Source organism: Natrix helvetica (genome assembly GCF_964273705.1).
Source record: "Natrix helvetica genome assembly, chromosome: 2".
Taxonomy (NCBI): Eukaryota; Metazoa; Chordata; class Lepidosauria; order Squamata; family Natricidae; genus Natrix; species Natrix helvetica.
The window spans coordinates 273,054,481-273,068,603 of NC_138552.1; the positions used below are offsets into that span (position 1 = coordinate 273,054,481).

The following is a 14,123-nucleotide window of genomic DNA, read 5'->3' on the forward strand; positions in this document are numbered from 1 at the left end:
CGAGTGCCAGGTGAGGTTCTGGCCAGGATGTCCTTACCTTAAGTGTTAATTGCGCAAGACGTTTACGTATGTGGAACTGGCTGCCTCTGCAAGAAGATCCTGGTGTGTGTGTTGGCTTTGACAGCTGGGCTGGAGGGAGCTCCCCAGCAAATCCCATTTCCTTCACCATGGCTGTCATTCAGCCTGGACGATCTGGGCCGTATATGGAACTGCAGATGGGGTCGAGGCCCGACTCGGATTTTGATTCGGATTCAGACAACCCAGTCTTCAACAGCACCAAGCCTGGCTCGAGTTATCCTGCCTGCTCCCAAGTGATCCACAGTGGTCACTTCATGGTGTCATGTCCGCACAGCGACTTGGTACCCCGACGGCGCCATCACCAGGCGGTGCCAGAAATCCCAGATCCTCCAAGCATTGATCCCACTCTCACCCGCCTGTTTGAGTGCATGAGCCTGGCTTACAGGTGAGTCTAGAAGAGCCTCCTGTCTCCAGCCACATTCAATTCTTTTGACAGGTGGCTTTGAGAGGTGACAGGTGTGAAGTTTGGCCACGGAGTGTCTTTTCTCAGGAATCCCGGCGGTTCAGTTAAAGCGTGGGGCCCTTTTGATCCAAGAGGGGAACAATCTTGGAAAGGCAACGCAAAGGGTTTGATGTAGGGATTGGATTAATTCCAGAGTTGAGGTTTTAGTAGCTGAGGGAGTCAGAGATAAACCTGGTGTCTCATAGTGGAGGCAAAAATATGAACTTTGTGGATTTCTTCTGTTAACTTACTCTTATTTTCATTGTCTTTTTCTTTCTTTCTTAGTTGACGTTCAGGGTTTTTGGGGGGTGATTCCTTGAACTGCAGTCTCCAGGCTAGCAGAAGCATTAGGCGGTCAGTAACGATGAGTCCCGAAATTCATCCTGTGATTGCAGAAGTTCAACCTTGCAAAAATGCAGATTCTAAATCTGTTGGGGGACAACATTTAATGAACTGCAGGGAAAACTTGACACCATATTATCCCCCTTTCCCCCAGAATTTTAGTAAACTGTATGCCAATGAGGCCCCACCCAGATTGAGGAAGCATTACTACAGTCCCTGGAGCATCCAAAGCCTCCTTATTTGCTCCAGAATCCGGATCAAAGCATTGTCTCCTGTGTTGGTCTGCCAGCTACATCTGACCAACTAACAAGTTTGTTCAGATATAATTTACTTTGGAACTCTATGCCACAGGATATTGCGATGTCTCATGTAAGAAGGGGCAATTTCCCTTGCTGCTTTTTAATTAACCCCCCCCCCGCTAGTTTTATCCATTATATTAAGCCACAGTTTAAACACCATCATCATCTGCACTGCACGGTTTACATTAACATTTAAACGTACTTTAAAGCTCAACAATGAAAATCTACATGAAGTTGGTAAAATAAAAGGGAAAGACTGCTATTGTCATCTTCTGGGATATATTGTTTTTGTACTTCTCTGCCTAGTCTATATTCTTCGTTTCTTGGACGTCTCCTTCCATGTGCCTAACTGCTTATTTTCCAACTTTAGGTATGATTGGCCAAATATTACTGTTTATTAAGGAAGATAAAGTTGGTTGGGATACCGGATTAAACCAAGCTATTTTGCTTGGTGTTGATTAAGTTTGTTGTGTGAACAGTTAGTGAGTGGTTACAAAGTCTGGTTCGAGTGTGAAATACATAGCTTTTCCTCTCAATCCTAGGGAAGAAGGAAAAAGATAGAGTCTTGCTATTGATGAAGAGTCATAGGGACCTGCTTCTTCCTTTTGCAAAAGGGCTTTTGACCCCCGACCCCACCCCATTTCTTCTTCCCTAGGACTGAGAGGAACACCTATGTGCAGGAGAGGTCTTTTGATCAGAGGGAAATACATCATCAGTTATCTTTTCTTTTAACCCAAGTTCCAGCAATTTCCCAGAAAACTTTTATGGTGAAATCACCGTGCTTCCTCAGTGGCATTTTCATGGAAGTCCAGATTTTGTAATTCGTTTGAGTCCCTCTAGTATATCACAAGCCCTTTCACCTTCTTTTTATCCAGGAAAGAATAACATTTTTTTGTAAGATTGCAGACCTGTTCTGCAGTTCGAGTCTCACCAGGCTCAAGGCTGCCTCAGCCTTCCATCCTCCTGAGGCCAGTAAAATGAGGACCCAGATTATTGAGGACAATATGCTGACTCTTTAAACTGCTTAGAAAGGACTGTAAAGGCCTATGAAGCAGGATATAAGTGCTATTGCTATTGTTACTTACTACAAGTATTAAAAGCTATTTGCTTGGAAGCTCCCCCCCCCGCTGCCCCCCCTCCCAATTATATAGGTGCAGTTTTGCTGGAGCAGACCAGTAATTTGTTTCGCAGGAGCCAACCAGAGGCCTCTTTTAAAGCCAACCAGATTAAAAGCCATCACTACATCTGTGGAAATGAATTCCTTGCATTAATTTTGTGGTGTGTGTTCTCTTTCATTTCTTCAAATTTTCCATCCGGTCAGCTTCATTGCATGATTTCTGCGTCTAGTGTCTGCAACAAGGGAGGAAAAAACCCCCCAAAATATTTTATCTATACCATAGATTAATTTATAGCTTTCAATCAGGTTATCCTGTCTATTTTTTTCCTACATGATAGCAGGTGGTAGGAAGTGCCATATCCTTTCTCACTTGGGTGGAGTTTGGACTCCCTGCTTTCCCTCTCTATCTTTCCCTCTTATATATGAGACCCTCACCATTATAGTTATGGTAATAAACCATAGTTTAGTATATTGTGTTGCCAACCATTTGGGGTTTGGTTTAGGCGAATTTGTGATCCTTATTCCTCTTTCTTTGAAAGAGACATTGTCATTCACTTGCCTAAAAATTATGGCTTTGCGTATTGCTGTTTGACCTGAAAAAGTCTGCTTGTGTTTTTTTTTTTTTTTTCATGGAGAAAGTCAGAATAATAGCATTTATTTTGTAGTAGATCCTTCTCATCAATCCCCTGGCAGTTTGCGACAGCCTTAGTTGTGGGGTATTGCAGCAAAGACCTGTTTAAATGAAGCCATTTTCCCAGCTTCCAGAGGCTGTTGACTTCTGGACAGGCTGTTCTCAAGCCTTGTTTACTTTGATCCATGGGTTGGCCCCAGTTCAGGCAAATCCGGAGGTGGAAACACTGTAAGGACACCCGCTCCCCACCTGACACACACCTATGATCTCACTGCTGCCTAAGCACAATTCTTTCTGCTTTATATAGACTGTGCTCTCCGCTACTCCCTTCCCCCTTTAAAGAAATGTCATGACAAGAATGAATATGGAGAAAAATGATTCACTTTTCATTCATACTGTAGAACTTGGGATCAGCTGGTTAAATTGTCAGGATACACTCTTCATATAAACAGCCCGGATAGATGTCATGTGGTTAGATCCTAGTGGTGGACAAGTCTTCCTTGAGAGAGGGGGTTGTACCACCCTCTTAATGAGGTATTGGTTCACCCCAGGCGTGGGTTCCGGCTTCTTCTACTGCTGGATTGCTCAGGGCCACGCTTGGGGGGGGGGCGCTACGCATGCATGCACAGTAGGTAAAAAATTGCTTCTGCGCATGCGCAGAAGCAAAAAAATAAGATGACGCCGCCGTAGGCACTGGCGATAGAACCAGTTCAGGGTATGGCCCGCCAAGTTACTACCTACTCAGCCAAACCAGTCCGAGCCGGTAGGAACCCACCTCTGGTTCACCTCCTACTCAAAAAGCCATTACTAGATCCTACTAAACTGGACAATTTTTATCCAGTTGCCACGTTGCATGTTGCTTAGAGTTACGCTTTTGTGAGATGGGTGATTATATAACTATGCTAAATAAATAAACACAATTAGCTTTCAAAGATAGTCCTCAACTTAGGACCAGTCACTTAATGATCATTCAAAGTTACAATGGATCTCCCCAGAGTGACTTATAATCCAGTTTTGGAGTTATGATAGCTGTACAACCCCCTGTAATCATCAGATCGAGTGTTGGGATCCAAAATTTTTACTACTTGTTCTGTGGGCGTGGCTTGGTGGGCATGGCAAGGGAAGGATACTGTAAAATCTCCATTCCCTCCCCACTCCAGGGGAAGGTTACTGCAAAATCCCCATTTCCTCCCGATCAGCTGGGACTCCAGAGGCAGAGAATAGATGGGGGCGGGGCCAGTCATAGGTGGTATTTACCGGTTCTCTGAACTACTCAAAATGTCCACTACCAGTTCTCCAGAACTGGACAGAACCTGCTGAATAACCACCTCTGATATGATTTCATTTTGGGTTCCTTTCAACTGGCTCATCTCAGTCACATGACCACAATTTGCTATGTTTTTTCCTGGTTTCTGGTATTTATTTCCAGTTTCCAGCCAAAATGCTTACTGGGTGAATTGATTTCCTTAATGACCACAAGGTTCGGTTAATGATGGCTGTAAAACCAGTTGTAATGTCAAATCTGATTACATGATGCCTCAATTTACAATTACAACAACTTACGATCATAATTCCAGGGTCAGTTATGGTCATAAATCAAGGATATCTGCAGTAATTGTAGCCCTAGGAGTAACTTTATGCAGTTTTCTTAACAACCATGGTGTTCACTTAACAGTTGCCCCCAAAAGATTGCGTAATTGGGTCAGGCACATGGGTGACCCATTTTACAACTATCACAACTTACGATTATAATGTCCATTACAGTCATAAACCAAGGATTACCTGTAATGTAACCTTACAATAAAATAGAGCTAGCACTCTTGAATGTGGTGGGAGTTCCACTATGACATCGCTGCATGCCTCCTGTTTCTTTATTATGGTTATATAAAAATAACTTTGCAATTAAATCTGCTCCTTTACCTGTGTATTTCTTTTTCCCCAGCTTATGTTTGCGTTTGCTTATTTTTTCTATGTCATTTTTCTTCCGCAATCTTTTATTTCAGGGGTCTCCAACCTTGGCAACTTTAAGCCTGGAGGACTTCAACTCCCAGAATTCCCCAGCCAGCTGGCTGGGGAATTCTGGGAGTTGAAGTCCTCCAGCCTTAAAGTTGCCAAGGTTGGAGACCCCTGCTTTATTTGATTGCAGTGTCTATACATTTCTATCCTGAAAGTATTCCCAGGGGTTTATTGCAAAAACTGGCAATACCATTGGGATGATGATTGGATGCCTTCCTGGGAAGTTTTGAAACTTTGTGCCAAGAAGAAGTGTTAGATCGGGTAATGGATAGGCACACACAGGCTTAACGGTAACAGCAGCTCTTTATTAAGTACAACAAGTGAGAACAATCCAGCGAAGGTTGAGTCTGACAGCAGCCCTTTTATAGGGAACTGTCAGACCCTTCGACCAACAGGATTAAACCTCTGTTCCCGCCGGAACAGAGGACCTTGGTGGAAACCACTGTAGTTAGAGCAAGTATCTAACAAGAAGCAAGTATAAAGGAATTAAGATATCTGGCCGGTTTACATAATTTTCTCAATGCTTTATTCCTCAGTTCTGCAATTTATTCTTAACTTTCAGTTTCCTACACTTTGGAGAAGGCATTAATCTCCCCCCACCCCCACCCCCCATCCATCCCAACTACAAAAATTTTAGAAAATTCTTTACACATTCTCAAATATATAGCTGTTATTGTGAGCGGTAGAAGCCATGTTTTATTTTGATATGAACAAAAGCTGGGATTTACCGATGGCTGGGTCTTGGGCTGGAGCCAGGTGGGTCTTCTATATTCCTGAACTCATAATTCTCTGCGGCCATAAGCATGCAAATGCCTCATTCTAACCGAGGCCTTGGTACAGGTAGCCCTTGAGGTAAGACCTCGATTGAGCCCAAAAATTCTGTTGTGAAGTGAAACATTTGTTAAATGATTCCCCCTCCCCCCCATTTTATGACCTATTTTACCACAGCTGTTAAGGGAATCACTGCAATTGGAAGGGACCTTGGAGATCTTCTAGTCCAGGGATGTCAAACTCGATTTCATTGAGAGCCACATCAGGGTTGTGTTTGACCTCAGGGGAGCCAGGGTGGGCACGGCCAGCTTGATGCCACTCGTGTGGGAGGCGCCTGTGGTGGCCCGAGTGCTCTGCCAGCAAAAATGGGCTCCTGAGCTCCCTTTTCGACTACAATGGCCTCCTGCAGCCTCTGTCAGTGGAAATGGAGCCTGGGTGCATGTGGCCCTCCTGAGCTCCATTTTCACTGGCAGAGGTACCGCGGGCCGGTCCTTCACTGTTTCCAAGGTGCTGTTCAATGTAAATTGTTCTTCGTACATGCGCAGAACAATTTACAGTGAACTGCTCATGTGCAGCCACTAAAAACTAAAATGGCGGCGGCCCAGCAGCCTTGAGGGAACCAGTTCAGGGGCATGGCAGGCCTGGTCGCTGCTGGTTCTGCGACCCAGGTCTGAATTCCACTACTGGTTCAGCCGAACCAGGCCGAACCGGGCCGAACCAGGCCGAACCAGGAGCAAACTACCTCTTAGCTATAGCATTCTCACGATTTACTAAGCAAATTGCCCAACACAAATATGAGCTAGGGTTAGTTTGCCACGATTTGTTCTCAGAATGTTTGCAGCTCAGGCTCTTTATATCTTGTTTATTTTATTTATTATTCATGCTTCTAGACCGCCCCCTCTCCCAAAAAGGGACTCGGGGCGGTGTACAGTCCATGCCAAATATATCAAAATACAATAAAAATTGAATATGTACAGTTGGAATGGAGGAGGTTAAAAATGGAATTAAAAGAACTGTACAAAGCAATATATATAAATATAGGATTTTGAACCCCTAAAACACACACAATAAGTTAAAAACAATACCCCTAAAATAACCAGTTAATACATTTGCCAGGAGGGACAGTTGTAATTATGCCAGGCCTGCTAATCGGAACAGGTGAGTCTTCAATTTTTGCCGGAAGGAGCGGAGGTCAGTAGTGGTTCTAATGTCGGGGGGGAGGTCATTCCAGAGGGTTGGGCCCATCACAGAGAAGGCCAGATATCTATGTCAGGCTAACTGTCTGGTTGGCCTTCTTTTTTCTCTTTTGAAGAGAAAAGGGACACTCTTCGCCCAATCATGTTCAGAGAGACTATTAGTGAGTTCTTTCAAAGCCCCAGTATGCAATTCATTTGACTCTGGAGAACTGAACTAAATAAATATTTCCTGACTATATTTCTATCTGTCTTGAAATTCAATCCTGCTCCTTCATTGTGCTTTTAACAGTTTTCTGGCAGAACATATCCTTCCTGTTTGCTTGGTTTTTGAAAGGAAATTGTACTTGTTCATTTATGAACTCCCATTTGCCTTGGGACCCTTTTCCATTCCTTCAGATCTGTGGGACAACAAGCTAGCATCATATAAACCATTAATAGGGCGTGGTTATTTTTATTCTGCAATTGTAATCAGTCTCCCCTAATTATCCTGGTAAAAGATCATGGAGGAGACAAAGGTAGCCCCCAATTTACAATGGGTCATTTAGGGGCCATTCAAAATTACAGCAGACCTCCTTAGAGCTATTTATGAGCTGGCTGCCCCACCCACCACAGTTACATGATCACAGTTTGGGCACTTGGCAACCAGCCCACATTTACCGCCATTGGTAGCGTCCGTTGGTGACATGACTGCGATTTACAATGATTTTTTTCCCAGGAAAAAAAAATCATTGTAAATTGCAGTCATGTGACCATGGGATGCTACCAATAGCGGTAGTTACGCTACCATTGGCAGTAGCCATTTACCATCATTGGTAGCATCCAGTGGTCGCATGACTGCGATTTACAATGGTTTTCTTTCCTGGAAACTGGCATTTACTTCTGGTTTCTGACAAAACAGCACTAGCAATAGCATTTAGGCTTATATACAACTTCCTAGTGCTTTACAGCCCTCTCGAGGTGGTTTACAGAGTCAGCATATTGCTCCCAACCATCTGGGTCCTCATTTTACTGACCTCGGAAGGATGGAAGGCTGAGTCAACTTTGATAAGGTTAGGATCGAACTGTTGGCTGTGGGTAGAGTTAGCCTGTAATACTGCACTCTAAGCATCGTGCTATCATGGCACCGATGCCGTGGTGGTACACAGTGGGTTTGCTTAATGACCACAGCATTTGCCTAACGATTGCCACAAAAGAAACCATAAAATCAGGCACAAGCTGCTTAAGGACTGGCATGACTTACGACTATAATTCCGGCCTCAATTATGGTTGTAAGTCAAGGATTAGTCTTTCCTATAATTTTTTTTTCATTTATCCCTATTTGTTGAAGTTTGGCCCAGGCTCTATTCATGATTGGTATACTTCCATTCATGTCAGTGGGGTGGATGTGTGTGAGAATTTCATTCTGGACCGAACAATCTCACCTCATGAGAAGCGGTCTTTATTTTTGAGTCTTAGACCCAGTGCATATGCAGGAATAAGATGGTTTTCTGTCTAATTTTGACTGGAGGACAGAGAAGTCTTAATTCAAGAAACACGAAGCGGATGTATGCTTGGAAGAAGATTGCTCTCACTAGCTGTCATTCATGAGTCATCTTTGGCCAGCAGCCCTCTATCGAGACAGCCTGTCATTTGGGAATGTTTTCATTTTGATTTTTACAATCTAACATTTAGATACGAGTGGCCTTATCCAAGAGATTGATAGGGCAAGTTATTATGTGCCTTCCGCTCTCTAGAGAAGAACAGAACAAAGTTCATTCTGATGAGCCCAGTGCTACAAGGAGATTGCTTCTCTTTCCTTTCCTATCATTTAACTTGAGTTTGCAGGCCTTGGCCTTCTTCCATTCTCCCAAAGGTCTGGCTAACTTTGACAATAAGAAATTCACCCAGAATAAGATTTCATAGTCTTCCGAACATGTGAAAACTGCTTTCTCTTTATTTATAGAGTAATCAGAGCAATAAGCTAGATGTAATTAGACATTGCTCTAAGGCCGTGATGGCAAATCTATGGCATGCGTGCCAGAAGTGGCACACAGAGCCATCTCTCTGGGAACCTGAGCCATCGCCCGTTGCTCTTCTGGGTTCCAGCGCACCGGCTAGTTGCTCTTCATGTGCAGGGGAGTGCTGGAAACCGGAAGAGCAACCACGCGGTGCACATGTGTGTGTCACGAAGATGATCTTCCGGATTTCTGACGCATGCGTGTGCACCAGCCAGCTGGTCTTCCTGCATGCATTGTGCCAGAAACCAGAAGACTAGGTAGCCAGTGCACATGCACGCACTGGAAACCGGAAGACCAGCTGCTCGGTGCACACATGTGCACCGGGTGGCTGCTCGTCTGATTTCTGACACGCACACACGCACATGCATGCTCCCGTTTCAGCACTCGGTGCCGAAAAGTTTCGCCAACAGTGCTCTAAGGTTTAAGGAGATGGGGTGAAGGTAGAAGAAGAAGACAGTGATGCAGGGATGAATTATGAATATAAGTCAGAATAGATTTCCATGGAACTCTCTTAAATGCTCAGTTCTTGAAGAGGTTGTTCCCAGTTTGGAACCCAGAAGAGCAACTGGTGATGACGGCATGTCCACAGGGAGGGCTCTGCATGCCACTTGTGGCACGCATGTCATAGGTTCGCCATCACGGTCCGATTCCATGTGAGAGAAGGGCTGAGTTTGCAGAATAGGCTAAAACATACTGTGGTTGGTTTAATAGCGTGATTTAGCATGGTGAACAACTCAAGCCATTTTGGTTTGTAAAAACAAGGTTTATGGGTTTGCAAGTCGTGTGAAGCCAGTCAATCATGTGGGATCTGTATTCAATCCATATTTAAACATCCCAAGGCTTAGCATGATTTCCAAACATAGTAAGTGTTCCAGGGAATCTAACTCTTCTCCCTTTCTAAAACAGCCAAAGGAAAAGATACGAATGGAATAAATCTATTTTACTAAAGAGCATAATAGATCATGTGAATTATCGGCCAATCTGTGGACTTCTTTGGCTCCTAAGCTTTGGTCGGTGAGGTGTGTGGCAAAAGGCTCCTTTGCTCGATTCACCTACTTGGCACTAGCAGAGAGTGTTTGTTCTGAATCAGGGCATAGAGTCCAAATTCCCCAATACAGTAGCAGCTCAGAAAGGAGACTTGGCTCATTATTTCAGTCTGCTGGTGTGGGGCTTTGACTTAGCCAGGTCTTTACAAACTTTCAGAAGATCATAAGAGAAGAGCACAGGGGACCACTTTTGGGGAACTAGCCCCCACAGAAAAGTACCTGGGTTTGCACCTTTTCCTGCTAAGTAGAGACACTCAGCAGGCACTTTCTGTTGGCACTTTGGATAGGCATATTCTAGGTGGATTCAAAAATACCGCGGTGGCGCAGTGGTTAGAGTGCAGTACTACAGGCTACTTCTGCTGGCTGCAGGCTGCCTGCAATTTGGCAGTTCAAATCTCACCAGCCTTGACTCAGCCTTCCATCCTTCCGAGGTGGGTAAAATGAGGACCCAGATTGTTGGGGCCAATATGCTGACTCTGTAAGCTGCTTAGAGAGGGCTGTAAAGCACTGTGAAGCGGTATATAAGTCTAAATGCTATTGCTATAGCTATACGCAGGTCCAGTGATATAACCAGCACCCTGAATTGTACTTGGAAACAAACTGGACTAGTAGACCAGTGCCTACCTATTCTCCCAACCTGGGAACTGAAGTCCACTCTTCTTAAAGTTGTCTTAAAGTAAGAAATGTTGTCTTCATGTCCTGTTGAAGATCTTAAATCTTAAAGTATGAAATATTATGGTACGTAGTTCTACAGCAGTGTGATGAAAGAATAACGGAGTTGACCGTTTATCAAATGGCAGCTGGATACTACAGCAGCTGCAATTTCCAAGAAGTCTTCAAGGACAGTCCCAGCTAAAGAAATTACAATAATTCAGGTTTAGACCTTTCTGTTTTTCTCTTGGTTATATCCACAGTTGAGGACAGTTCTTGCCCATCACATAAGATGGATAGCTGTGTATTCACACATCTCATTGACCTGGTTACTGAAATAACTCATTTTCTGGATTTGTGCAATATATTGAGGCATAAATTAACCAAAACAGTAAAAAAAATGACAAGATTAACACGTGACTTAGAAATTATAAGAAAGCAGCTCCTAGATCTATAACTGACTTACTTAAGTGTATTATGCAAATATGTTCTATGTGACCACTCCAAATATGCAAACTCAGTTTCTAGCCCTGGGGGTTTCATACGGTCTTATAAAATTTTAAATTGCTCTCAGCCTCATTTCAGCCAAAAGAAAATAGATTCTGTGGGATACATATAGTGGTGGAATTCAAAAATGTTTTACTACCAGTTCTGTGATTGTGGCTTGGTGGGCGTGGCATGGCTTGATGGGCGTGGCTTGATGGGCATGGCTTGGTGGGTATGGTAGGGAAAGGATACTGTAAAATCTCTATTCCCCCCTCCCACTCCAGGGGAAGGTTACTGTAAAATCCCCATTTCTTCCCAGTCAGCTGGGACTCGGGAGGCAGAGAATAGATGCGTGCAGGGCCAGTCAGAGGTGGTATTTACCAGTTCTCCGAACTACTCAAACTTTCCGCTACCGGTTCTCCAGAACTGGTCAGAATCTGCTGAATACCACCTCTGGATATACTGTATATCAGGAAAACCTTCCTAATAGTGGTCTTCAACACTGTGGTATTGTACCTCAGAAAGTACTGGAGTCTTTTTCACTATAAATGTTACACAGAGGCTGGATGGCCACCTATAGGGTGAGATAGCAGTGGATACTTGCTTTGAAGTACCATGATCTTGATGATCACCAAGGTCCCTTCCAATTCTTCCATTCTGTACTTCTACTGTTATACAAGAAATCACATCCCAACAGTGCTTGCTTCAGCCCCATCCACCACATCTCACCCTGGAAGAAGGCAGCCATCAGGAGGTGGGGGGGGGGGACTGCTTTGTCCTCTTCAGACATTTTGTGGAGAACCATACTAGCTAGCTGGTGATTCTGCAATCCTTACAAGTTACATGTCCTTAGGAGACTAAGAAATGATGACAAAATCAACAATACTTTCCTCTTTCTGCTGCCATTGTGGTCCCTTGGCAGCTATCTAAGGTTTTTTGAGAGCTGATGTAATCATGGCTGCTGCCAGATGAAGACTGGCGAATGGAAACATTTGACAAAAAAATGACTGTGGTCTTCCTTCTGTTCACTCCCACTGCTGTGGGTTGATACAGGGGCATCTTTGGTTTTAGATTTGGGTTTTTTGCTTAATTGCTCATAACAAAAGTAGCTTTTGAACATAGGAGACACTGTAATAAACCTATAAACTGCTTTTGATTAGGGATGATTGACTGTTCAGTTACTTTTAAACACAGGAAGTTTGCTCTGTGTCTGTGTGGGTGTATGTATGGCTTGGTATCTTTAATTATTGTCAGAGATAGCCTGTTTGGTTATTTTATGGTTCATTTCCATAAACTGATTAAGCCTGTTGTATAAATAGTCAACATAGTTCATTTATCTTTAACATATGGGAAAGCAGTAACTGTATTTAATTAACACTGTTTTAGTCTTTAACTTATGAATAGTTAAAGTTCATAATAGTTAAATGAATGAGGCCCTAGCTTGACATGTTTCTTCCACCCACTTCAATTTTTGGAAGAAAGAAAGATATCAGAAAGTGGTTATTGAAGGCTATTTAGAGATAATAATATCCACTTTTATTGCGGTTTTTTCAGGGGGGAAAGAGAGGAAAAATCCCTCCAAGACTTGCTAATTCTCAGTTGGAGCAATTTTTTAAAAACTGTTGCTTTTCCAATACATAGGACTACAATTCCCATTGGACATTCCGTTTTTTTGTCTTTCTAATGTTTGTATACATAGTCCCCTGTCTCCAATTTTAATCTTTGCTTGATTCTAAAATTTAGCAAATGATTCACTTGTCTACATGAAACTCTCTCTTAGGATAGATGTCTTGATATTCACCTGAAGACTTTGAATGTCACATAATAGCAGGTAGTAATTGAACTAATGTCAAGAAATCCATTGTGGGTATTGTAGTCTAAAACTATGGGGTAATGAGGGAAAAGGGTGCATACCAGTGGTGGGATTCAAAAAATTTTGCTGCCATTTCTGTGGACATGGCTTGGTGGGCGTGGCATGGCTTGGTGGGCGTGGCATGGCTTGGTGGGCGTGGCATGGCTTGGTGGGCGTGGCATGGCTTGGTGGGTGTGGTGTGGCTTAGTGGGCGTGGCAGGGGAAGGATACTGCAAAATCTCCATTCCCTCTCCACTGCACCAAACTGCTTTCCAGCTCCATTCTCCTGTGTGGGGCAACAAAAGAAGACCCAGCCGATCAGCTGGGACTTGGGATGCAGTGAATCGATTGGGGGGCGGGGCCAGCCAGAGGTGGTATTTGCCGGTTCTCTGAACTACTCAAAATTTCCACTACCGGTTCTCCAGAACCTGTCAGAACTGGCTGAATACCACCTCTGGTGCATACTCTATTCGATCTACTATATCCGTGATGGCGAACCTATGGCACGTGTGCCAGAGGTGACACACAGAGCCCTCTCTGCTGGCACGTGCGCTGTCTCCCCAGGTCAGATGGCATTTCTTTGGTGAGCTTCTTTTTCCCTGCAAATGACGAAACAGAAGCTCACGAAAGAAAACAATCTTACCTCTTGCTGCGCTGCCGTGGTCTTTGGGTCCCTGCTGCGCATGCATGCATGTCTACACATGAGTGCATTTCTGCATGCCCATGCATTCACATGCACCTTTCAGTTTGGGCGTGCGCTCAGTTTGGGCACTCGATGTCTAAAAGGTGCGCCATCACTGCAGTATATCAACCCATGATAACTAAAGATGATAGGATTTGTAGCCTAATGTCACTGGAGGGCAACAAATTAAGGGAAGTTTACACAATTTCACTCTGGATTTCTGTTTTATAATTCAGCACTGGCCTCCGTTGTGCACATTGTGCACTTTCCTCCATTGCACTGCCTCCTTCAACATTTGGCTGCTATTTTACAGGGTTTTCCATCCCAGCTGGTGTTTGCTTGCTTTCCTGTCCAGGAGATGATGAAGGCTGTCTTTATACATGGGTCTCTGCACATAGATTAGCGAAAATGTGCTCTGCTTTGCACACTGAATAAACAGCCGGTGACTGTTCCTGGAAACGTGGCTATAGTGAGGGAATAATTGGTACAATATGGTTTTACTCTTGTTTCAATAGTT

At 43.8% G+C, this 14,123-nt stretch overlaps 1 protein-coding gene across 2 annotated transcripts in view; it reads left to right on the forward strand.

Annotated features, from left to right (window-relative positions):
* Window positions 1-14,123, forward strand: part of MLXIPL (MLX interacting protein like) — a 69,640-nt gene continuing 55,517 nt past the window's right edge. For both annotated transcript variants that reach the window (XM_081942401.1, XM_081942402.1), the window contains exon 1: window positions 1-463. In XM_081942401.1, the coding sequence (XP_081798527.1) occupies window positions 69-463 (395 nt within the window). In that variant the 5' untranslated portion in view covers window positions 1-68. The remainder of the gene's footprint in view (window positions 464-14,123) is intronic.